The following is a 27,880-nucleotide window of genomic DNA, read 5'->3' as shown; positions in this document are numbered from 1 at the left end:
ATAATCTCACAAGGGTCCAACATGGCGACTGCTGTGATGCATCACTGTATCGTGTCTAGACCTTATGCTTATAGACCTTGATAGTATCAAATGGATTTTGCCTAATTAAGAGAAAAACTTTAATGAGTTCCAGAAAGACAAGATGAAAGTTGAAGCACACATTATTTTACTTGCAGACAATTTATAATAGAACACATTTTTTTCCTTACAGATCACCGTACAGTCCAGATGAGGAATAAATACTTTTTATTGCTTAAAAATAACTATTGTATATAAATATGTACAGTATTCAATAAAGTTCAATTTTATGTAGATTTGTTTTCTTTCAGTCTCATTTTTTCTTGATTGATGATTTTTCTTCTAATTTCCAAAGCTTGGTTAACAGGCCTTTTTTTATGATAAACTGATTGTATTCTAACTGAAAATACATATTAAAATTATATTTACTTCTTGTTCTATAATTTCAATCACACAAAATCAGTACTATTGCATAATAGTTTTATAGAAATAAAATATTGTAATTTTCACTTGTCACTGATAAATTAGCATATAAGTTTGATGGCTGTCAGCCATCAGTTTTAAAATCTACAGGAAAAAAGAAATAGAATATATTCTATCTATATACAGTAAAGATTCAGCTTTTTCAAATATTAAATATAAATTTGATTCCATTTTCAGTACTCTAAAGTCACAAAAACTAATTGAAGACTAATACAAATAAAAATTTGATATCTTCACATATCCTTCACAACCATAGGAACACAATTAACATGACCAGAGTTGACCTTTCCTTTTAGGCTCTTCTCTGCTTACAAATATGTAAATTGATTAAAAGTTCTTTTTGACAGAAAAGTTCTTTTTGACAGAGACTTTTAATCAATTTACATATTTGTAAGCAGAGAAGAGCCTAAAAGGAAATGTTGACTCTGCTCAAATTGTATTCATGTAGTTGTGAAGTGTATGTAAGGACATTTATAGGTGTAATCAACCATAAAAAAACTTAAGCCTATATATATGATTTTGACTTCCATAAGTATAGGTGTAGTCTAACCACAAAATACTGTATGACAATTCGTTTATAATTATAATTATGGCATTCATGGAAATTGGCCCACTCACTCCATTCATGCCATAATCACCTATATTATAAACTAATTGCATAATATACTATTATTTGTATTTATATTAATCATAATAGTTTTTTAAATATTTTAGACTTCAATTTGTAAGTATTTTTGAACTCTTTGATAAAGGTTTCTATTGATGATATGAGGAAATCATTTTCTTTTTAAATAGAAAAATGGATCTATTGAGAAATAATTATTAAAATATCTTATTAATGTCTTATGAATCATAACATAAGTTTATATTTATTCACTTTGATAGTGCACTCATTTTAAAAATAAAATATATTAATGTTAAAATTTTCATTCTATATCAATACATTAAGTATGAAGCAGTTATTTTGTAATTATTTATAACTAGCAGGTAGGCCCGGCGTTGCTTGGGCAAAAGTAACGATAGCGAAGATTAAGATTATTACATTATAGTCACAAAAAAAGAGTAATTTCATCAACAAACTAAGTTTTTCTAAAGAAAGATCGAATTTGAAAATTGAATGTTCTAAAGAAGAAAGGTCGAGAAAAACCGAACTAATCTGTTTAAATTTGAAAATCGAATATGTCCCAACATATTATTATTCTTCTTTTTTCTTTTTTTTTTCCAGCACCCGCAAATCTTGCACATTGCTTTCTCTTGTTCTCCATTGTTACTTAACACTATCTTTGTTACTTAACACTTTGGTACTAGAATCTGGTACCCTAACTGTGCACCAAATTTCAACTTTCAACTCCTAACTGTCTTAGCGAATATTAAGATTATTACGTTATAGTCAACCTTACCCGTTTTCACAGAATGCAAGAATTGGGTCCTCCCTGTTTCCAGACTAATTACAGAATTTTTAGATGGGTCTAAAAATATGCTCGATTTCCCGCAAAAACGAAAAAAATTGCATCTGCGTCTTGCACATCGCTTTCTCTTAACACTTCCATTGTTACGTTGTTAAGACTTAATCCTGTCCCTCTCCCCCCGTGCGGAGGAATTTCGAAAAATCCCTTCATAGTGTGCGTTCTCGAGACGAACCCTAACTATGTACCAAATTTCAACTTTCAACTCCTAACCATTTGGGCCCTGCTCTGATTATTATTATTATTATCAACTTTTCTCGATTACATATATAGATTAGTGTAAACTAAAAAAAATTTAAATTATCAGTCTCCATTCTGTTTTTCTATAATTTTTAACAGAGATGCATTTTAGAAACTTTCCCTTTTACCATCCGCTTCCCACGAAGTTAAGTCAATATTTGATATTCTCCCATTTTTAACTGTCAACAAGTCCTTTCCCTCTTGTGTAGACCAGTGAAAATAATGTTAAAACAATCAATTGTAAAGTGTGAGAAAGTTGACACTTAGTCCACAGGGAAAATCTAAAAACAATCAAAAGAAATACTAAACCTACAAATCAACTTTAACTTTCATCGTCCAGCTATGACACCTTTGACATGTCATTGCTGCCAAACAAACCTGACCAAATTCCCACACCAGATGGGAATATAACAGCCAGATACATGTTCGTTGGGGCAATCGTTCTACAAGGAGCTAACTTTTTACTTTGTGTCGTCTCCTCCAACGTGAGCAAGTTTCTATGGATTTATCTCAAACTCCCTTTATAAAGTTAATGTTGTCCCAAGTGTCTCCCTGGATAATTACAGGAGGTTTACATCTCCTGCTGCACAGAGGTATGATAAATGATCAATCTTATGCATGCTCTCTCTCTCAGGCGGAAATAGTTATTAGTAGGTATAACGCTCACTTGATGGTAATAATATCGTACTAGATTGAGGAAACTATTCCTCGCATTTAGATTTGTGTCTGTAATCTTTTAGTTTTTATTAAATTTGTTGAATTTTTATCAGTGGTTGATCTTTCTCTGGTATCACAGACCTCACTAAACCCTCCCACTCAATTAAATCATAAGAAGTAGAAACTCGAAGAACGTCATCCAGTGACAACGTGAGCAGGTTCTACCAACCCGTCGCCGAGTTTGGCACTCTATCCCCAGCTTTTCACACTATTATATTTTTAAACTTATTTTAAATGTTTTCTCATAGCATTTTTATGTTTTTACAAGAAATAATTTGCTTGAAATTACACATTTATTTATTTCAAATCAATAACTTTCAGCATACCTTTTGATTGGTCATCATGATTTTCTTTCATTCTATCATCAGCAGCATCACTGTCTCTTTTTGTAAGATTCTAAAAAAATTTATTTATTTAGAATTATAAGTCATAAAATTAATTGAATAATTATGCAAATATACCTTCATCTCAGTTAATTTTTGTATAAAATAATGTATTTGATCTTTTATACATTTTTCTTCTTTTTCTAGGGCTAAAATCTAACAAAATATATTTTTCTATTTAAAATGGCATAAAACAGTTACCAAAAATGTAACATTTTACCTTATCTTCGAGGTTAAACCAACTTTTAACAAAAGTCGCAGGTTTATCGAATTCTTGTTTTTGATACCAATCCGTTAATCTTATTTTCGTAGATCCCGTTGTTGTATCCAAATTATACAGAAATTCCTACAAAACAAATTATTTATAAATAAATCATGGAAGCCCTTTACTTCCTTAACAATAGTTGCATAAGAGAGAGTTTGAAAAAGTAGCTTCAATAAAACAGTTAGTATAAAATTTCCATATAATAACAACTTATTAATACAAAAGTGCATTATTTTATATTCCTTGAATACATTTAAATGGACAACTTGTGTGTTTTATATATACAGGATATTTTGTAATATTGGTAGACTAGCAGACGAGTCCAGTGTTATCCAGCGAAAAATAACAACAATAAAGATTAAGATTATTAGATTATTTTGTACTTCTAACCCTTCTATTATATTACATTACAGTACTTCATTTATGTAAGAAAACCTTCATAGTTAGATTGGTCACTTGGTGTGATAAACCCTTACTTAAGATTTCTTAATTATATGAATCAAATACTATAATATAACAAACATTAAAACGAAAACCATATAAAGAGTCTGGTTATTTCAGCCTACTGTCATCACATTTATCACGACACTCGGATGGTACGAAATGGAACAATTTTATTCGGTTAAATAGACAGAGCTAACATTAAGGAAAATGCTAACAAACTGTACCACCATTCACAGCTGAATATCAAATGGTAATATGCCAACAAATCAAGTTTTGCAAAAAAAATTGGACCAAATATTTAAACTTGGCATCCTTGAAAACCACTTAAAACATATTTTGTGGGGGCTGGTAACCTTGTATTATATAATTTTCCTATTCAAATGCCACCATACCGCTGGTTCTGATAGGAGGAAGAGTAATCATTGATCTCCTCCTGGAAGAGAGGATGGTCAATGATTACTAATTAAAATACTGGCCTACTATTAATATTTGAAAAGTGATCCATGTTGGATAAGTCGTGATGGCCTCACATATGACTGAACTTGCTAACCTTAACATCCAAAATACTTCATATGATTTGTTTAAATAAAAATATCTTGTAAAAATGCAAGAATAATTGCTTTTATATGATGATAAAGTGTTTATATTTTTGCGACAGATTGTATAAATCTCTCTGTCTGTCCTTCCTTAATCTCAAGCATGTAGTTAGATAGATGAAAGTCAAGACCACATATGGAAAGCACAGGGACAGTAGGTAGGATGGTGATTAACTATATACGAACTTCTGGTTTGGACCAGAAGTCATGTTACTTCAATTCAAATTTTTTCCCTGATGGAGTTAGATAGATAACCAGCACAGCTCTATTGCCAACAGGAAAAGTATGATGTACAGGGACAAGACCACCACTAAAAGAATTGAAAACATCGTAATGAAAAGTTGCAGTTTGTCATTGTGACGATATCACAATGAATAATCGCTTGTTAGAATTAGTTTGCTCACATGCTACGTTGCCATAATCAAATAAACCAATCTTCCTAGAGGATGCATCTTGGGAAGACTATGGGAAACTGGACCCTATTTAGGTGTTACTAATATGAAGCAAACCCAGAAAACTCCACATTGGCCATGCCCAAACCCACGACTAACTAACTGCCAGCACTGCCAGTGTTTGGTGGTTTCAACCACACAGTTACTGAAGGGCAGTTATTAGAATTAAGAAAGTACCATTTAGAAATGAAAAACCCAAGTTGTTAGATATGGAAAAATAAATACTTAAGACTTTTCACAGGGTAACACTTTCCATTTCACACAGGCATGTGCTATGTGCTACCTGTCCAATAATGATATAGTGTGAAATATATAATTACTGTGACAATAATATAGCATAAGTGAACATAATATATATTTTTAAACTTTAAACATCATTTTTGTAAGAATTGTATTTATTATTTTCTTGAATTTTTTGTCGATAGATGGCACTATGTGCAAAGCCAGCAAATCCAATGTAGATAGAAATGAATTGATTTATAGAAATCCAAACGATATTTTGGGGTGGGATGTATGACATTATCTAAGTTAGAAGCGTGTAAAAGTAACTGCCAATGTAACATCCTCATTTATATACATAGATGTACAAATAAAAAAACAATTCAGTGAAGAAAAGTAAGATGATAATACAGAAAAAACAATTTTTCAAATGTGTTACTTGCCATCATTTCTAGAAAAGTACGACCGAGAAGATAACAGCTATTAAAAGCTTTACTAGTTGGAAGAAGTTTGATTTGGTTTAATGGGATAAGGCAATGCAACACATGGGTGATCTGCCAAGGAGAATACCATAGACAGTCTTCCTGGGAGGCAAACTGGCTTACATTTAGGTGTTATGTTATGTGGGGAAAACTTGAAAAACTTCATATGGCCGGCCAGTTGGGTGGGCACAAACTCGTGACCAACTATCGGTTTTCAGTGGGTTTATCCACTCGGCAGAGTAAGAAAAAATAATTTTTAGTCTCAAAAATATATGAAATATTGAAATACAGCTAACTTTTTGTCAATTTTTATGACGATGTTTCACAATAAAAGTCATTCAAGTTAAATAATCATATTTATTTTCTATAAGATATCATTATTGTAAATGATATCTGTGTTTTAGATGGTTGACAGTAATAATTATGCTACAGAAATCACTTAAATAGTTGAATTATTGAAAATATTTATCATAACTGAATAGATGATACATAGTTATGTAGCTTCAGTGAAGCTACATAACTATTATTTTTTAACCTGAAAATGCTAGGATATTATATTGATAACTTTTTCATCCAGTTACAGTAAATCCTTTTATGACATAAATAATTAAGTATAGATCAAAGTTCCTGAACTGTTCATGTAAAAATGTATAGAAATAAAACTAAATTACAGTAGAGCATCGATTATCCAACTTAATTGGGGACTGGGGTTGGTCGGATAACTGAAAAGTATGAAAAAATACATTATTAGTATAGTGTATTAGTCCTGGTTTAAATACTAGCCTCCCTTTCATGGTCGAGCCAGTGCTGCCAGCTAAAACATGCAAAAATTTAACAAAAATAATATTAAAGTAGCCAAGACATAACCAAATATTGTAGCGCCACAACACTAGCAGACATTTGAACTTGCCGACTAGAACGCGGTCGGTTAATCGGGGATCGGATAATCAATGCTCTACTGTAATTTTAATTTTCCTGTATCAATATTAATTTTATATATCAAACAAACAGCTGGATTCCCTATTGGACTACAAGGCTAAGTAACCTGGCTGTTAATTTGATATTTTTTTCAGCTGATAGACAATTCCCACCAATAAATTCCCACCAGTGTCCATCTTCCTATCTGTCCTTACTTAATCTCGAGAACCAGAGTTAGATAGATGAAAGTCGAGACCAAATATGGAACGCTTAGGGCAGGAGTCCCCCGATTAACTATATACAAGCTTCCAGTCTGGACAGAAAGTTATGTGATTTGAATTAAAATTTTATACAGAATGAAGTTAGATAGATGACTGGTATGACTTTATTGTTATTAGGCAATGTGTGATTTACAGGGGCAAGACACTACTAAAATTGAGAGCATATATTTTTAAAATTTTACCTCATTCAACAGTTTTCTTTGTATCAATAATTGAAGATTTTTCATTTTGCACTCTTCATATCTTCTTTGCATTTCATTTTCTTTATCTATAAAATAATTAATGTTCTGATAAGTTACTGTTAAATATTTTGTAACTTTATTCAAAATAATTTTTATATTATGTATACGTCGAGGTAGAAAATATTCTAACGTAAAATACTTAATTATTTTTATAAGTAAGTTATAAATATGAAAAATTTTACATAGAGATGACAAACTCTAGTCCAATTTGCTTAATATCTAATGAATTAACCTTATAGTAGTTCGATAAGAATCTGGCCATAATGTGAAAGCCGCGAATTTACGCATTTGACGAAACTTCCAATTTGTCGGAAATTGTAACAAATCCGACGGAAGAACGCACCAGGTGAGAAATTAGATCATCACCGTTTTGATAAGAATCTGACAGGAAAATTGACACGTAAGTGCCAACTCAGCGCTGTTATGTCAACTTTTGACAGTCATGTGACCCCCCTTTCCCACGTTAAGGAGATAAAAAGTGAGAGTCGCCGGAACTCTGGGAGAGCGATTCAACAGGAAGTTTATCGGGACATCGTGCGCATCCAGTCTCCCAGGCATCCGTACGTCGGACTGGACCCAAGAAGAGGAGAAGACACCCGTTGGAAGAACATTGACGACAATGACCCTTCCATACAACGAAGTTCGTCTAATCGACTCTCCGCTACGCATAAGAGAGGTATTTAGGGGGGGCTAGAAACTTGTACACTCTCTCTGTGAGCAACCCATTAGAACTCGGGGAATAGAATGAGCACGCGCTTCACGAGCTACCTAGAACTATTTAGAATCTCCTCCCAATAGGAGTATTTGTACTTGTATTTAATCACCTATTTTACCACATGTATTTAACCCATATATCCTATCTTTAGTTATAGAATAAACACTGCTGTTATGTTAAGACCTGTCTCCTGTCAATCTAAGGATGCCTGCCGACTTACTACCTCCCCCCTCACTTTTTGCTCTCCTAGCCATCCGAAACAACGAGGTCGGGTTTTACCAACCCGTGCAGCGTAAGTGGTCAGCAAGGTTTTACCCCCGACCCTCTGCTTATCTCACAATAACATTTGATTAGTGAAATATTTTACAATTAGGTTTCAAATTTGATAATAAATCAAAGTCAATTAATACTAAAATTATTAAAAACTTTTTAAAAGTTAATCCATTTCTGATTATAAATAATTTTCTGGTTTTTTTTAAATATTTATTTTAATAATAAATTTTTCAAGATCTCACCACTTATATCAGTTTCATTGTTTGTACATAATTCTGTATTCTTTAACATGTTCCTTCTCCTTGTTTCTAAACTTTCTAATTCATCGATGTTATATTTTCTTCTTCTTTTTTCAAGTTGATAACTAAAATATTTTTATTTAAAGAAAAACTACTTGCACATTTAATTCTTTAAAACAATTTCGAAATGATACTTACTCTTTTAATAAATTAAATACTTTAAAATCTGTATTGTTGGCCAGTACGTACGGACTTTCACTTCGCCACTTTTCGTATAGAATATTATCAATAGCAATTCCAGTTTTTCTATAAAAATTCGTATTGTAATTTTTGATTATTTTACTTTATTGGATTTGTCTCTCTAACATGAAATATCAACAACCTATGGATCACAGCATAAATATAGAGATTTAATTATGTAATTGGAAACTGTTTTTATAGCACTAGTATTGATAGAGTGCATGATTTTGTAAAATTTGATGTGTATAATTTAAAATAGATATTAAGTCAAATTAAGAACTAAACATTTTCTATCACGAGACACTGTTCTGTGCATTCTATTGGACTAATTGATTCTAATCGAATATCAGATTTCTCAGTCAATTTTCTCTGTATTTCTAGTCAATCGTATCAATCTTAAGATGAGTGGGAAAATAACAGACTGAGGAAATGTATGGTTTATCAGAAGAGAATCATTTAAAGATAGAATCTTATGTACTATACTATTATACAGTGTAATCACGAAGTCCCTCTGCAGTGGCTCGGCAGAGTGGTGATGTCGTAACTTACTTTAATTCTTTCGATGCACTGTGTGTCCGTGACATTATTACTTCATTTCTGGAAGTTCTCTCCCATTTTCCTGCCCGCTGTGGAGGGACTTTAAAAATGCACTGTATGATCTAGTTTGTTGTTATAAATATTTTTGATTACAGTAGAGAGTCGAAAATCGGCACCCTGGTAATCGGAATCGGCACGATTTTCAGTCGGACTGTGTCGTGCTGAATCGAACGTTTTTGATACTAAATTTACTTCTAAAGTATAATTTTCATGTTTTTATATTCTTCAATATATTTATTTTGTTTGTACAAAATGCAGAAATAATTTTTAACAATACGATAGCCTCGATTATTATTATAAAAATTTTCGTTAGGCTTAAAATCGACGAAAATTCAACGCAAAGCGACACGCAACGGAGAAAAATTCAACGGGAAGCAACAGGCAACGAAGAAAAATTTGAACATCGGACAGGTTAATATATTTTTTCGTACATAGACCGTAATCGGAACAAATCCCTAATCTGAACAACCCCAGTCCCCAATTGATGCCGATTTTCGACTCTCTACTGTATCTAAATTATTTTCATTTAAAAATATTGAAGTAAAAAGAACGACAAAGAATGCGTTGTTTTTATTTATTTTGAATACAAAACTATCAAATAAGAAAAAACAGCCTTAAGCCATATTAAATTAATAATAGCAATTTAAAATATATATTGTACTGTTAATAAATTGAAAAACTTTACCTTTTCTGTAAATAATCTAATTCTTCTAAATATATTTCTTCTTTAGCTTTAAACTAAATTTTAAAAATATAAATTTTGTTTAGAAACCAACAATTTGATTAATTAAATTAGTTTTTAAAAAAATCTTTCTTACATGATCACTATCTTTAGGAAATTTGGTAAAAATTGGATATGTTCCTTTTGGAAGTGGCATAAAATGCCCTATAATAAAATCAGGTTTTAAATTAAATGGAGTATTTTCCATCAAGATATAAGCTTTATGAATAATTCTTTCGGCCGAAATATTAGCTTCCCGATCAAAATAAGGCTAAATTAAAATAAAATTTATTTTAGTCTAAATAATCATCATATCACAAATAAAACTAATCAATTAAACTAGCAACTAGACTATGTTTAAATATAGATTATCAAATTTGATTAAATCCTGTGAGAATTTAAAATATTTAATATTGACTGATTAAATGTTTAAACTACATTTAATTACTTTTCAATGAAGTATATTAAACGCATAAAATCTTGTTAATTCAAACTTGGATAGTTCAAAATCCTGTTAGTTCGTAACTGTACTATTCGTCCCAGCTGGGGATATATAGGTTTATACGTTAAGGAATTCGGTTAGTTCGAAATACCAAGAGGTGCCATACCTTCATTAATGCTTTCCGGATGTTGACGACAATGTACGGTAAGGACAAGTGCAAGGTTTGTAGAAACGCTTTTCTAAGAATATTTCCAAGCCTTTCTCTCATACAAAGGAAAATGAATTGGAGGCACTGAATATAAGTTTATGAAACCAAGGGAACAGTGGATCAAAAAAGTTTGGGAATCACTGTTTTAAGTAACACATTTTCAAGTGTCAACTTATCTATTGACAATTCTTTTTCTCTTATCTCATAAAATATGGCTGGGTTTCGGGGTTTCTAGATTGAGCTACAAGTAGCAAATTGAGATATTTGTAGGGCTCTACGCTACTAGATTTAGCAACTTACTACTATTTTGACTACTTTAAAAATAATTTGGACTACATTTTGACTGGTGAGGTTTTCACTGGACATAAAAATAAACTGCAAGTAAACAGCATATTATTATTATTAATTAATGAAAGTAGCATTCTTATATGTAGCCGTATTCCATTTTTACTTAATAAATTACATCAGTTACAAGGCATTTGGCACAATTCAAAGTCACAATTATTTTATCCCTTCAATTTTGAATTAGAGAGATTTTCGGCACTCCTGTACTGAATATAGATTTTCTGTTTTGATCTACCATTGTTATTTTTAAACAGTTTCAAGCTTATTTATATATTCTCAAACATCATTCATTAAAACTTGATTCTATATTGATTAAAATTATATAAGAAAAAATAAAAATAAATTGAAAATAGTAGATTGTGTTATTACACATTGTATTCTAAATAATTTCTTTAACGTATACAATAAATTTTTGCATATTTCATAATTGTGTATATACAAAGTGCTACTCAAAAGTTCCAAGAATGTGCCAACCAAAAAGTAAATACTGTATGTTCTAATTTTCACTGTCACATTACTGGAATCGTATGTGATAATTCCAGCACTCCTGGAAGTCTACTTTCATTAGTGTTGAGGAGTTGTTTAATTACATTTAGATCTCTTCAATTGAATCAAAATGTTGTGTTCTTTCAATTGGAGTTTCATTTTAAGGAAGAGAGAGATTCACAGGGGACAAAATCAGGTAAGGGGTGGGAATGGTAATCATGTTTTTAGTAAGAAACTTCCTCACAATGAGCAAAGTATTTGAAGATACATTGTCGTGATGCAACACCCAATTTTGTTATTCTACCTCTCAGGCCATAATGGTGGTCTCAAACACTCATCATATTTGACAGATCCCCAGCCCTTTTTGAATCACTTAAACTACTCAAATGTTCTTGTTTGGCTTAACGCTTGATCAGCAAGAGCATCTTTTAGTATTTGGTGAGTTTCCGATGCAGATTTTTTGAGTTTAAAACAAAATTTGAATGCAAGCCCTTTGCTCTTTTGCATCAACCATTTTTCAGAATCACAAAATCACCGTGTAAATAAAAAGTCTAAATGTTGGGAACTCAAGTAATCAGAGAGATGACATTTAGCAGGTTTTTTTTCTTAAACAATATATCTAGAGATGCCTAGCAGTACATGTCTGTACTACAGTTTGTAGGTGCAGACCATTTGAATTCTTGGGACTTTTGAGTAACACTGTATTGAGTAATCTGTGTACAGTAATTGTATGTATTTTTTCATTGAAAAATGTATAATACTGTATATATTTAAAATTAAATTTAATTACCTTCATTTCTTCTACTGTCGTACATCTTATTAATATATTTCTTATAATAATATTGAATGATATTACAACAAATAACATAAAGGACAAATTATTTGAAAAAATGTGATCCCAAAGATGAAGCCAGTGTTTATGAGGTAGTATTTTGGAGAATGAATTTTGCAGTAATGTCCATGCATAAAGCTGAAACATGTTATTTAAAACTTATTTTAATCAATTTTTATTAATAAAAATGTGCATATCAATTTATATTAAAATAAAAATAATCGATAACTTACATCTGCTTTAACTCCGACATTTGCAAAATGTTGTAGTAATTGTTTATCGTGATGTGCTAATAGATTTTCTATAGCGCTTAAAATACTAACGGGTAACAACGGAAAATATAAAAACCAATTCTGGTACCAATTACCTAAATAAATAAATATTTAAAGAGTTCCAATAATGTGTTGTTGTTATTACTGTATCTCGACGTACTGTAAGATATGTGAATGATCCTTGTTTAGTTCAATTATACTCTCTCGGTTACTTTTTTCATTTTATTTATATTGACAGAGTTTAACAGACTACTTCAAAAATAATATCAGAGAAATACTAATGTTTAAAACATCTCCAAGATTATGGCAATGGAAAAAGGGTAGCATTATAATTAGAGGGTATCACTTTACATATCATATAAACACTCACACATGGGATATATTCCCCTGTAAAGTCAGACTATTGTATTATCTGAATATCTGAAGTCATTCTGGATTGGGTGGATGGTCCAGGTAATTGGAAACACCAACATAAAATTATGTAGACCAAATTCCTTGTGATGAATTCGGGGACTCTACCGACAGAGGAAAAGCACTCGGAAACATTCTGGGTTTGGACAAAGTACTCGGAAGAAATAAGTGCCTAGTGACTAACTGGAAAGGACTAGATGACCATGCTAAATGGAAGATGCCAGACTACAGAGGATGCCCACTACTTTTGAAGATTCCTACATCCAATTATAACTCTCCATAAACTGGTAACTTAGTAACTGTCATGTGTGCACTAATAAATGAACCTTTTCTTGTTAACCTGTCAAGCACGGTCACTCTCCATCGGGATTCGCATGAAGCGACATCTTTCACCAAGGTATATCATCACAGAGGAATCGCAGATCGGCCACATCTCGAGCCAAGATCATTTGACATTGTCACAAAACAAACAAATCTAGGAACTTCACATTAATTGTTTATAATTTATATAATTTAATCGAAGTATGTAACAAAAAATTATGGTATATTAAGTATTATTATAACTCAGTATATTATGGAAAATAAATAAATTTTGAGGAAATTGATAAATTATTGCTGCTAAATCAAGGATCATTCAAAAAGATGAAATATTATTTAACACTTACATAAAACAGATAATATTACTTCAAAACAATTCAACAAATTACTATGAAAAATCTTCACAAATGGAAATATCATTAAAGGAATGTAAGTGGAATCACCAAAAAATGGACACCAATGAAGCAGTGCTGATAATAATCTATTAAAAAATTGTTTAATAAAATAATGTTTTATATATAATTCTAAATTAATATAATTCTAACAAAATCTTACCTTTGTAATGCTCTAAATGTACTATCACTTGCACTATTTTGAGAAATTTGTTGGCAAAGTTGAGCACACAACGGATGCTCTCCCTTCTCAATTAGCATTTCAAATGAATCATAGTTGCCAGGCAATTTCAAGAGTTTAAACCAAATGAGAAATCTAAACAAAGAGGTAAAAAGAATCTTAAATTAGTTACAGATGTAAATACTTTATCCAATCAAACATAAACATAAAATTAAAAAAATTCTTTATTGATGAAGTCAAAATAAGGATAGGGGAACTTCACACACGTGTCGGCATCTATTTTGTTTAATATCTCGGAATGGGATGAAGATTAAGAAATGAAATTTAGCATGGCAGCTTGTGTTAAGATTAAGAAACGAAATTTAGCATGGCAGCTTGTGTTAAGATTAAGAAACGAAATTTAGCATGGCAGCTTGTGTTAAGATTAAGAAACGAAATTTAGCATGGCACTTGTGTTACGATAAAAATGAAATTTACATGGCAGTTTCTATTATAATAGTACTGTTAAAGAAATGTTACTCATTGAGTTTAACGATTACTTATGTTAACAGTTTTGATTAAAGTTTATTTTTAGATTGACACAGTTTATTTTTCTTAAACCTTGTGGTCCCTGCTAACAACAATGAAATCAAAGTGGTCCCTGGTCAAAAAAAAAGTTGGGAACTGCTGTTCTAATCCTTCTATTATATTAAATTATAGTATTTCATTTATATTTACAAAGGTTTATCACACAGAGTGACCAATCTAACACATTCTAAAAATTTTTTAACTTGTGTACAGTAGACGAATAAAGAACTCTGATTTACATAAGATAATCTTTGTAGTTACATAAAACACTATAATATAACAAACCTTAAAACAAAAACTATATAAAAAGTTTGGTTATTTTAGCCTACCATTGTCATGTTTATTGCAATACTCGGATGGTAAGAAATGGCACAAATTCTATGGTCAAGTAGACACCAATTGAAAATATATCTTAAAAAATTTAAGATATATTTTTTCCTATAAGAAACTGTATCATTTGCAGCTGAATATCAAATGGTAATCTGCCAACCAATCAAATTTCGCAAAAAATGGATCATATATTTAAACTCGACACCCTCGAAAATCACTTAAAACATATTTTATGCTCGCCGGTAAATTTGTATTATACAATTTTCCTGTTCGAATGCCACCATACTGCTGGTCCGATAGAAAGTAGCTATTGACCTCCTCCCGAAAGAGAGAATGGTCAATGACTACCCATTAATACCAGTCTATTATTAATAATTGAAAAGTGATCAGTGTTTGATGGGTTGTGATGGCCGCACACAAGTTCTTAACCTTAATGTCTGAAAGACTTCATATGATTTGTTTAAATAAAAGAAATCTTGTAAAAAATGCAATAATAATTACCTTTATGTGATAATAAAGTGCCACAAACTGTACAAACTACGTGGGAAGTAAGTTCTTGTAAATATTGCGTTTATAGAAAAATTATCGGGGTGCAATTTGAAAAAACTGTAGACCTATAAAGTCCGTCTGATGTCCCTTGTCTATCTGTGTGTCTGTCTGTCCTTCCTTAATCTCGGGAAAGGTGTTAGATAGACGAGAGTTGAGACCAGATATGCTTAGAAACAGGAGTCCGAGAGTAACTATATAAGAACTTCTGATGCAAACCCGAAGTCACGTTACATCAATTCAGAATTTTTCCCTGAAAGAAGTTAGATAGCAATAGAGTCGTGCCAGTTATCTAACGGGAAAACTGAAGTACAGGAACAAGACACCACTAAAGGAATCGAGAACATTGTGATGAAAAGTTTCAGCCCGGCATTGTGACGATGTCACAATTAATAATCGCTTGTTAGAATTTGATTTATTTGGTTAGGGGAATGCACCATGTGAGCGATATCCTGAGGGGGCTTCGTCCCGGGAAGACTTATGGGAAGCTGGAGTCCATTTAGGTGTTACTAACGTGAAGAAAACCCGGAAAACTCCAGCTCATTCGCCATGCCCGAGCACCCAACTAACTAATTACCAGAGTTCAGTGGTTTTATCCACTCGGCTACTGGAGCGCACTTATTAGAATTTAGAAAAAACCATTTAGAAATGAAAAAACTTGAGTTGTTAATGTGGAAAATTAAATTCTTATAGACTTTTCACCGGATAACACTTTTGATTCCACACGGTCAACAACATTCCCAGGAAACGACATCAAATAAGATGAATTCGTACTTCTGGGAGTTTTCTTTATTATTTACTGTATTTTAGAATATTTTCTTGCGATTTACACATAGGGTAAGAAATTTAAGAACGTGTAATTACTGATTTACATTCAATTCAAACATTCCATTTGCACATTTACAGGTAGCACCATCTAATGGAGCTACATGTAAATCAGCAAATCAAATAGAGATAGAAGTTGATTAATTTATAAAAATCTAATAAACATTTTGGGGCAGAATGTTCAACATTATCTAAGTTAGTGGTATATAAACATACCTGCTGAGTTTTGTAGCAATTGGTTGAACGGCCTAGGCATGAATAGCAAACAAACATCCAAATGAATATTCTTATTTATATATGTATATAACCAAACAATCGCCTTAAATAATTGGTCCAGAGCAGAACTCGAACCCTCGACTCCCGTTTACTGTGCGAATGCATTGCCAGGAGTTGTGGATCGAAGTCCCACTCTGGGCTGATTTTTTTCTTCGGGAATATTCTAAATTATTTAATAAAATATTAATTTAATTATAATTATTAAATTTAATAAAAGATGGTGCCTAACTCCTACCTCAAGTACAAAATTATTTAGAATTTAATTAAAAATAACAGTGTTAAACTAGCCCAATTTAATTTGGCAATCATTTGGCATATTACTAAAATATTGGACTTTAGTATGTTTATATATGTATAGAAATTCTATTTTAAATATTTAAAAAATTATCTCTGTACATAATAAAATTTCACACCGATTTATTTTAAAAAAACCAAAAATTTTTAATTAAAAATTTAAACATTCTTTAGAATCAATACACAAAAACATCTACACACAGATAACGAAATCTGATTTAGTTATTTAGACAATGTCATGCATAAAATTTTTAAAATAAACACGTCTTAGTCTCTAATGATTATTTCTATTTACAAGTTTACCTTAAAGCATCCACTCTTTAAAAATGAAAGCTTGGAAATGACTATCTTTATAGATAATGACATGAAAGAATTATTTTGAATGTAAATAATTTTAAATAAAAAAATTTGTATAACAGTTACCAAAAACATCTTTATAAGATCTGTTCTTAATGGATGGAACTTTAAAGAAAAATTGCAAATGAAAGTGGGTTATTAAGATCTAAAATATTTTTGTATTGATTTGTTCTGTAAAATGTTTAACATGTTGCTGTTTACACGTTCTACAACACAGTACACAAATTATTTATAACACAACAACAAAACTATTTGTAATTTATTTTCAGCACTAGTGAGTAACACTCTGGCACTCCACAAGCGAGTAACATTCAGGCACCCGACAATTAATTAATAAAGGCACAACACCGGTTCTTTGCCAGCCACACAGCCACACACTCTGGTCAGCACTGCCCGGCCACACCAAAGGGAAAGCACACTTTTTCCCTCTCTAGGCAGGAAGATCTCTCCCCGCGTTCCCAAGTTTATAGTTACACAACACACCCGAAACGTGTGACAGAGCTGTAGACTGTACATCAACACTACATAACATAAACACACGTGTTACAATTTTGTTAAATTGAATATTTGAACTTGATTTGTTCTAAACAATTGCAATTTGTATGCAAAATTTCTTCAATATGCAATACACTTATGAAATGAAGAGCTTAATTCTTAAAAAGCCAAGTACCTGTTTTCAAACAAACAAACAGTTTTTTTAATAACATTTTGCATATTGAGGCGGATGAGTAGCCTCTGCCGTAAAACCGTTATTTCCCGAGGTGTGAGAAGAACATAAGGAGGCTTGTTATTGTATGGTCTTTTATATACTTGTGAATTTTTACAATTATCTGGCATTTCTTTTTTATTAAATTACAGTTTTTTTTAATTTAAATGGACTTAAAATAAGATTATCGTGAAATTTATATTGTAGTATTATTATTAAATAACATTGAAACTCACCTATATTCTTCTGGGCATACTCCAAATTTCTTTATTAAAAAACGTAATTTAGAAGTGGGAATTTCCTGTAAGTAATAATCGAACAACAAAGTGAGAAAAATATTCAGTAATTTCTCAACGTAAAATATAATCTAATTGATTTCACTATGTAAAAATACTACCTCAGCAATTTCAGTTTGTTTCCATTTCTTAGCATTTGACCCTGAATAAAAATGTTCTAAATTCTCTCTTCTTATGTTTTTTCTCTTGGTCTTTAAATCCTTTATAAAATCGTTTGTAAATATATTTTCTTTTAAAACAATTTATCTTTATAAAATAATCAAATCTATAATTAAATAAATAATATAAGAACAAACCTATTTTACACTAATTACACTCTACTTTTTTATATTATGTAAAAGATAAATAAATATTCATAAATTACACAATTCTAAAATCATTAATTATCAAATATTTTATATTAATTGCATCTATAATACGCAGTTTAAGTCATTGATCTAGTAGATAAAGTCTTCCAGTAATTAAGTATACACTTTCTGAACCATTTTAGATCCTCTCCCTCTCTGTTGTGTACAATCGAGAACTTTTGGCAAATACATTTTATAATTACGTGTACAATTGTTCATGGACTCCCCTTGCATTCAAATGATTAAAAAGTTTTGAAAATATTTTCTAATTGATTGTTTATTTGTGTGACTAGAAAATAAGCTCGTAAGAACAAATTTATATGCCACTAATACACAGGAAAGTTCACTAGACAATGCCGCAACATCTTAACCTACACACGTAATTAACGGAGGCCCCTAATTTATGTAATGTCTGCAAATGAATATGGAAAAAACTCAATTGTGAATGAACAGTCAAACTAATTCTCTGAAAAATGAAATATTTCCAGTCCATAAGTTCTCTGTGTAATAGAACTGTAATAAAATTTTAAATGACTAATAATTAAGAAAATTTTATTAGTACTTATAATTGGAAGTATTAATATATTAAAGCGTAACTATAAACAGAAATTTAAATAATTGATAATCTAACAATAATTGCATAAATCTTTTACTGAAAAATTATATAAATATTTGATAAGTTAAAGCAAACCGTATGCGTTAAATTCTAATATTTATAAATACAAAATAAATAAATAAAATCATCATAATATGATCTAATTACAGTTCTTTTTTGCTGAAAATGATTATTCAAGTCAAATAATAAAATATGGCCTTTTCCAGAAACTGCGGCAAATCTGTGTTCATATTCCGAAGTCGAAACTGTACGTATCTTGTCATTGTCCAACTGTACTTCAAATAGATGTTCCGCCGAATTTGAATCATATATGTGCAAGCATCCATCTTGTCCTATTACTCCTAATATCTAAATATTAATTAATTAATTAATTTAGAGAATTAATTAATAAAATAATAATATATAAATTACAATTTTGATTAATTTAAAAGAATTTTCTTCTTTTTTATACATTAATCTTTGAAACAATAAAAACATTAATCTAACTTTTAATCCTCTAAAGTACAACTGAATTGTTGTTGTTATGGTAATTATATATTTTTTTACATTATTTGCGCAGAAATTTCGATTTATAAAAAGTATTTAGAGTTTACATATAAACTGTAATAAAACTGAAGTATTGCACAGTGTACAATTTATCATATATTCAGTTTAAATGTATTTTATTTAATTCATTAATTCGTACAGTCTCATAGAAACATTTTAATTAATTATGTATTTGTGTAATGATAATGAACAGGTAACATAATACAGATCTTAATAATGTATTGATTAATGTAATTACAGGTAGGCCTCCTACAATGCGGTAGATACGTTCCTTGAAAATACCGCGTCGTGGGAAATCGCGTTATAGGAGACACCAACTTCATACAAAAACTGGGATTCGGTTCTAAAAAAGAGAAAAACTGCCTTTTATGGTGTAACATTTTCATCATTTTTTAAATTTATATACATAAAAAGCTTAAATAAAATTCAACATCATATAAAAACTAAAAAGATTATGATTTCAAGTCAAAATCAAAAAGAAACATAATGTTATGCTCACAAATTCATTCCTCGTCGTCACTTATTATAGTTGTTCGAGAATGTTTGACTGGCCTTATTTCAAGATCTGAGCTTGTTTCATCAAGTTCCACTGCATTTATGTGATCCGTTGCGATTTTACTGTTATGTGAAAGATAATTCGTTTCTAAATACCCTAAACCGCATTATAAGAAAATTTCTGCGCGTTTCCAACCACATTGGAGCAAAAATGCGTTGTAAAAGGTACCGCGTTGTAGGAGGCCTACCTGTATATGTATATTAAAATAAACAAGAACTGATAAAGAAATGAGACAGATAGTTTCTAACAAACAACTTAAAATTAAAGAGGAGAATCATTCTTATTTAATTTGATTAAGTATTTTATCTTGTTATAAGTTTTCTTTAAAAAACAAAGTAAAAATTATATTACTATTTGTACTAATAGTGGAATTATGTTAACAATTAAAAACTAATAAAAATGCACATTGCTGAATTATTTATATTTTGAAAATAAAATTTAATTAAATTAAACATACATAATCTGAGTTCTTCCATATTCCAAGTGGCATAAAAGTTACTTGTTTAATTGATTCAATCATTCTTGACACATTTATGGTACACGCAATCTGTTTGGTATTCATATTCCACAATAATAATTTATCTTTACGATTTCCGGCGACTAATAAAAATCCATCACTACATATAAAAAAGGGATTAATTGTAATTTTAATAATAAGATTTTTTAATTAGAAAAATTATTTACCTAGATACATCTAACGATTTTATTCCTTTATCGGGATCATCTGTCGAATGAAGTTGTTTTTGAAATCTCAAAGTTGTTGATTCCCATAAAAATAAATTTCCATCTTTAAAAGCAATTGCTATTTCATTTTGAAATGGTATATAAATTGCCTATAAACGAAAATAAATTCTTAATATAAACTAATCAAAAATTAAAACACTTTTTCCCCTTTAAAACATCTAATTTATGATTTAAAATTCCTATATTTTAAGCATAAATTCATTCATGGCTTATATAATAGTATATATATTAGCATTTCTCAAACTATGGGTCACCTCTCAATATTGAGCAGTGTGAAAATTTTAATGGGTTGCGAAATAGTACTACCTTCCATAGAAAAACACTTGTGGTGTTTCTACGGAAGGTAGTATCATTTCGTAATACTTGTATTACAGAAACATTCTCTAAGAACAAGGAACAACAGTTGCAAAAACTGAAAATTTTTTAACTACCGTATTTTCTGGCTTATAAGATGACTTTTTAACCCAGGAAAATCTTCTCAAAAGTCGGGGGTCGTCTTATATGCCGGAAAGTACGGTAGTATTATACAGCGAGAAAATATAGAGTTTGGGATATACTTGCCATATAAGACTACCATACTTTCCGGCATATAAGACGACTGGGCATATAAGATGACCTCCGACTTTCACAGTTAAAATATAGAATTTGGAATATAAACTGTAAAAGTCGGGGTCGTCTTATACGCCCAGTCGTCTTATATGCCGGAAAGTATGGTACTTTTTTCCTTATAATTGTTAGTGTCATTTAGTACAGTAATAAAATTAAGATTATAGGATAGGTGTATAAGAAATTGATTTATCTTTTCTATTTTGAATAGCATCAAAATAGATATTTTACGTAATGTCACAGTCATAAATCCATTTAAGTTGCAATGGTTTTCGAAAATATTTCCTTGTTTATTCAAACTTTAATTAAACACAAACGTTTTCAGCCTAATGTAATAGGCCATCCTCAGGTGAACTGGCATTCGAACGTATTTCAAAATTGTAATAAATTAATTAAATAAAGTATTCTCAGCGATAGAAGGTGTTAAATGTTTTATTAAGTGTTTTTAAAAAAGCTGAATTTGATATTTAATTATTTGAAATGATCTGTTTTATTTACACTCAACAGTCTTACAATTTTTAATAGTTAAATTTCAATACCCGAATGGCCCGAACTGCTCTTAAAAGAAATGTACTCGATGTTACATTTCACACACACAAGTTATTATCAATAATTGATTTCATTATATAATATACAGTGATTCCAGTTTACCAGTCTTTTTAAAAATTTTATATTATAAACATTTGGGTAATGGAACCATTACAAACAAATATATTGGGTCACATAAGCAAAAAGTTTGAAAAATGCTGGTATATATAATAAATACTTTTCTTTTTTTTAAGATTTTCTACCCTGTGGGCACTAAAAAGAAGGCCTTTTTTCGGGCCCATTGCAGTTTCGGCCGGGCCCACAATGGTGCAGCTAAGTGACAAGGGATGGGACCAACATATCTAGAATGGTCCAACCCCAGAAATATTCCTGGGGTTTTTCAACTGCCCAGATTTCATCCTGGGTCTTTCAGAGTGGTGGGCTGATACCTTAACTGTCTCAGCCATCCAGCCAGCACATAATAAATACTGTAATTCATATAATTTATATTTTACTTTTAAAAAAATAAATTATACAAATAAAAATAAACTAATAATTAAAAATTTTATGTAAATCATTAAATATCAGGAAAAAAAAATCAGGAAAAGAAAATTTCATGTCTTTTATTCTGATAACTTAGTAGAAAAAATTTAGATTTTTTCAATTGATTTGTATTGGAAATATCTGAATAAAGTTTGATTTTTAAATTTAAAGTAGTAAATTTAACAGTATTTTATAGTAAATCATTTTACTCATTCTGTAGTCTTATTTATACTGTTTATGTTCTCAGTTTTTGGATTAGAATTATTTTTAATTGAATATATAATTTGGAAATTTCTTAACAAATTAAAAAAAACAAAAAAAAAAATGGTTATAAATTTTAAATATGAATACATTTAAAACTAAATTTTTAAACATAAATTCATGAAAATCAATGTGTTTTCATAATTTATTATTAAATTAGGATAACAGAAAATTATAATTAAAAAATTAATTCTTAAAATTTGAATAATTAAAACAAAACATAAAGTTTACAAAATTTTCAAAGCACTTACTTTGCATATTTCCTTTCTGCTCGCAGTTAAATGATGTAAAGCTGTGTAAGTTTTTAAGTCCCATAAAACAGCTAAATCGACTGAACTACTGAGGCATCGTTGTCCTTTGTCGTCAACAGAAATGTAGTTAATTGATGTTTTATGGTTCCTCATGACCGAAATCTCCTTTTTAGTTTCTAAGAAGTAACATTATTAATATATATTACTATATATAAAAATATATATACTGTAAAAAAGCTTCTTGCCTGTATTACTAATTTACGAAAAATTAAAACCACTATATTACTAGTTTATATTTTTAGAAGATTTTAAAAAAATTCACACAAAATATTTTTAGAAATCACATACTAGAATTGAATAAATATAGGCTATATCTAGCATCGGTTATTGCGACAAGAACATCTTTATCTTCTATTTCTGTAAATGCTATTGCAGAACAACAATGACAAAGTTGACAAATTAACCAAAACCTAAATATAAAAACAAAACTAAAGTTAGAAATATTATTTCGTCAATCAAAATATGAACTGTAAATTATTGATATTTACCTATTTCTTTCAATATCAAAAGCGTAAATGCATCCACTTTGATCACCGGCGATAACATTATTACCTTGTTTATCAATAGATACTTGAGTAAATGACGTTCCTCTGATAGGATACTTTATTTTGTAATGTGGTTCATTATATATGTCTAATATTAACCTAAGAGAATTGAATTATTAGATGCATTAACTTTAATCGCATTAATAAATCATATTTGTAAGAAAATTATTTCGTATTATAAATCGTGTTATGTCGATATCAATTTTATTGTATGAATAAAATGAAAAAATAATTAAATGTATTAAAATATAAATAAATTAAAATTACAAACTTAGAATCAACCATTAATTATGTGTACAAATCAAGGCAGGAGGGTTGTAAAAAGTGCATCATTGTGTACAGTCGGGAGGGAAGGAGTCGAGGCATTATCTACGTGGACTTTAAGTGGTATTAATGGTATACGAATTCATTCTTATAAGCCTACTCACTAGTTGTGAGAATAAACCATCAGTTGTAAAATATTTTCAGAATTTTTTAAATCGTTTCTTCAATGTCGGAGGAATCCATGAACTATTGTACCAGTACATGTAATTAAAATTTGGGAAGGGTTTGCCAAAAATACATTACAGTATACAGTAAGGAGGGAGAGGATCAAAGGGGCTCAAAAACTGTACATGTAATTAATGGATGGTCCCTTATTTAAATTATTCATTTTTTACTACTAAAATAATATATTTTAATGATGTCAAGTACTTAATATACTGTACTTACCCAGTATTACTTGTAATAGACTTTTCTTGCCATAAATTACCATATTCTTTATGAAATATATTTAGATGATATGTTTCCATTAGACTATAATATATTACAAAAAATTATTAAGTACTAATAAAATTCCTTTTATTTAAAATTCAGTTTATTTTCGGTTTTTAGTTCCTTTATTTAAAAAATAAATAAATAAATTTTAATAAAACAAAGCAATTAAAAATTTTGAAATACTCTTTCTCTCTCTGCGTGCCATATCAGATTCCCGAGGTCGGCGACATCGGGAATCTGATATGGTCGCCGACATCGGGAATCTAATCTTACTAAACTACCTGGCGTAGGTTAGTAAGATGGTTAATAATGCGCCAAGGTGTTTTCTAGAGAAAGTTATACCCAGAGTGGTTTCTCGTTGTCTTTTCTGGGCGTGATGTTACACGTGGGGAAAATGCTTCTGGGAGGTCTTGTAAGGGAAACTGGCACCTATTCAGGTGTTACAAACATGGAGAAAACCTGGAAAACTCCACTTGGCCAGCCCGTCCGAGCGTGGCGTAAACCCGCAACTGAACTCCCAGTGTTTAGTGACGGAACCGCTTGGCCACTGGTGGGCAAAATACTCTGAAACTAAAGTGACCAGATACGTTAGGTTGAAATGTGGGACGCGTCTGTGTTGTGGGAGCTAAAAATGAGGTGGACCTCCGACATACATATATATAATAATAACTAATTCATTAATAAATAATTTAGTAGAAAAATATATAAATACATAAATACATAAATAAACTTAAAAATAACTCTTTATAGAAAAAAAAATTGTTTTTTTTTTTTTTTTTTACAACTTGATGTCGCTATTTGTATATCTGTCATGGAATGCCTATAATGGCCACTAGGGCTCCCCTAGATATTATTTAAATTAATAATAAATTCAGTATATTATTATTGCAATAGGAATTTATTATTGAATTATTGATATGAATTTATTATTTATACCACAGAATGACACCGTTGCTGCTAGAACGCCCACTAGGAGACGTCCCGAGCTACTAGTAGTAAAAGAAAACGACAACTTTGTGCTCTTGACAGCTTGCAAACATGTTGAAAATGTTACATGACCAAATACGGGACACTTTCCGGGACGGTGTTCAATGCGGGATTAACAACCCAAATCCAGGACGTCTGGTCACCTTACCTTAAACAGACTTTAAAAATATTATATCATAATTATTTACATTAATCACATTTATAATTACAGATACTAGTAAAACAAGTACTAAAAAGTAAAATATCGCTTACTTAAAATAAATAATATATATATATATATTAAATATCATTAGAGATTGGCAGTAGTTAATTATTCTCAATATATTTAACTAATATTGGAATATGAAGTAATTAATATTTTCACTAAATGTTTTATAAAAATTAATATCTTAATAGTTATTAGTTTTTCAATCAATGTTTGCCTTGTCTTTAAAAGATAAAATATATTAAAATATCTATTTAAAAAAATTATTTGTCTGCATCTTTGTTTCTTATTGATTCTTAATGATGATAAGCTTCATAAACTGGCATATAAAAGAAATGAAACATGATAACAGGCATAGTTCCTAGATATACAAGAGAATAACTCTTTAGTTATCCTAGGTATTCATTTAGGCCAGGGATGGCAAACCTTTTTAAGCCCATGTGCCATACAGTAAGCATACTTAAAAATGTTTATGCATGCCAAAGTTTTAGAATTCAAATAACAATATTTAAAGAAATTAAACAAATATGCTTTACTTAGAATAAATGTAAAAAAGCTGATTAAAAAAAGAGTAATCAGGTGACAAAACAAAAGAATGATTGAAAAAGACACGATAAATCAAAATCGTACATACGTTACGTGCCAGAGATTTCTCCTTACGTGCCACTTTGGACACATGTGCCATAGGTTTACCACCCAATTTTTAGGCCATATACCCATACACTAGGCATATATCAAGAGTCAATAAGATAAATGTTTCTCTGGTTCCTTCCTGATGATACATATAAAGGTTAAAAATTCTTCAGTTTTCTAAAAAGTTTTCATATTGAAAAAACAATTTGAACTGAATTTATGTTTGAGGTATTTTCTTTAATATTTTTAGAAAAAAGAAAAACCTATTGTGACATGTTAAAGTTTAAATGTAAGAATTTGAATCAATCCAATTAATATAAGTATAGAAAGCTTATAAATGCACTTTAAATCTATATAGACTTATAAATAATCATGTTCGAAAGTAGTTTGTTCTAATCAATAATCGAGGCCGTGCTAATAAGAGGCGGAGAGGCAACTACCAAAGTACTATACATTGGAACCGTTCTCAGACTTGACTGAGATGCCAAAATTATTTGGAATGATCCTGTCAATAATATACAATAACTAAACTGTATATAGAAAGCAAAATTGAACATTTAAATAGTAAAAATAAATTGGAAAATTTAAATTGTAAATCATAATTCAGTAAAAAATATTAGGTAACGATCAAACATTAAAAACCTGAAAAAATATGTAAATATAATTATATTGATCTACCACCAAAATAACTCCAGTAATGATTTTTTTCAAATTCAAATTTCTTTTTTTGTTTAACAATGGAAATAAAGATTACATTTTTAAAATTAAAACAACACTAAATTCATACTCTTATTATCAGGGCTATATTTGCACAGAGCTAAACAATTAGGGCAATATTTTTCAACCTTTTTCTAATAGTGGCACCCCCAACCAGATGAAACAGCTCGGCACTACATTTCGTGAGCACCGGACCCCACCAATAGTCAAGAGGATAAAACTGTCAAAACTGGCAGTCGGTCACAGGTTCACGTCTCACCAATGGGCTAGCCACACGTAATTTTCCAGGTTTACTTCACATTCTAACACCAGCTTCCCACATCAAGTCCTCCTAGACGACCTCCAGCAGATCATCGAAACGTCGCATCAATCTTTTTCCATCGATCAGTTTCACGGCACCGCTAAAGTGTCGTCATGGTATATCCTGGTTTAAAACCACAGACTTAGGGTCTCGTGTCAGGCATCTATAACTTAGGACTATACATGTATCATTATTTGATGAAGAGCCTATTATATATCAAAGCTTAGGACCATAACAAGAAGTTACTTTTAGGTCAATACACCCATATGTATATATGTATCATTTAACTAAAAGTAACTTCTACTATTACTACCATAACGATAATTTATAAAAAAAGTATCTAATAAAAAATAAAATATTTATAAATGTAATAATAATAATATGTAGTACTTACTAAAGGTTTGCAGGCGTATAAACATTTTTTTTAAATAAATAATTCTAAAGAACCACGTTTCAATTTGAAAATTTAAATTTCCGACTTTGGTAATCGTAACACGTGATTCGATCAGATGCGATATACGAAAAAATAAATAAAGATTATTAAATACTTCGTTTACGTGAGTTAATATTTAAATAAATTATTTATTTTTATAGCTGTTTTTT

General features: G+C 30.2%; 2 protein-coding genes across 3 annotated transcripts in view; one reads left to right on the top strand and one right to left on the bottom strand.

The window, feature by feature from the left end:
• Nucleotides 1–312, top strand: part of nenya — a 58,423-nt gene extending 58,111 nt beyond the window's left edge. The window contains exon 17 of the mRNA XM_067281319.1: nt 212–312. Coding sequence (XP_067137420.1) covers nt 212–239 — 28 coding nt within the window. The 3' untranslated portion in view covers nt 240–312. The remainder of the gene's footprint in view (nt 1–211) is intronic.
• Nucleotides 230–27,793, bottom strand: LOC136984359 (TBC1 domain family member 31). Of its 2 annotated transcripts, XM_067281316.1 has the most exons (23): nt 27,672–27,793; nt 24,390–24,473; nt 23,622–23,777; nt 23,422–23,543; nt 23,074–23,249; nt 20,825–20,973; nt 20,598–20,757; nt 19,186–19,386; nt 18,177–18,275; nt 18,016–18,080; nt 13,861–14,013; nt 13,653–13,786; nt 12,538–12,671; nt 12,263–12,442; nt 10,089–10,262; nt 9,956–10,008; nt 8,632–8,739; nt 8,437–8,558; nt 7,147–7,232; nt 3,528–3,653; nt 3,386–3,463; nt 3,251–3,320; nt 230–418 (listed from the first exon to the last, which is right to left on the bottom strand). In XM_067281316.1, exons 2-23 carry the CDS (start codon nt 24,467–24,469, stop codon nt 306–308), a joined length of 2,739 nt encoding a protein of 912 aa, XP_067137417.1. In that variant the 5' UTR covers nt 24,470–24,473; nt 27,672–27,793; the 3' UTR covers nt 230–305. The 2 variants fall into 2 exon arrangements, with proteins under 2 accessions (XP_067137417.1, XP_067137418.1); XM_067281317.1 differs by lacking the exon at nt 3,386–3,463.
• Between the last annotated feature and the right edge of the window lie 87 nt (nt 27,794–27,880).

This window comes from Centruroides vittatus, unplaced genomic scaffold, assembly GCF_030686945.1.
Source record: "Centruroides vittatus isolate TY-2023 unplaced genomic scaffold, ASM3068694v2 contig_917, whole genome shotgun sequence".
Lineage (NCBI taxonomy): Eukaryota > Metazoa > Arthropoda > Arachnida > Scorpiones > Buthidae > Centruroides > Centruroides vittatus.
Note: the sequence above shows the minus strand (reverse complement) of the source record. Positions and strands in the feature narration are given on the sequence as shown.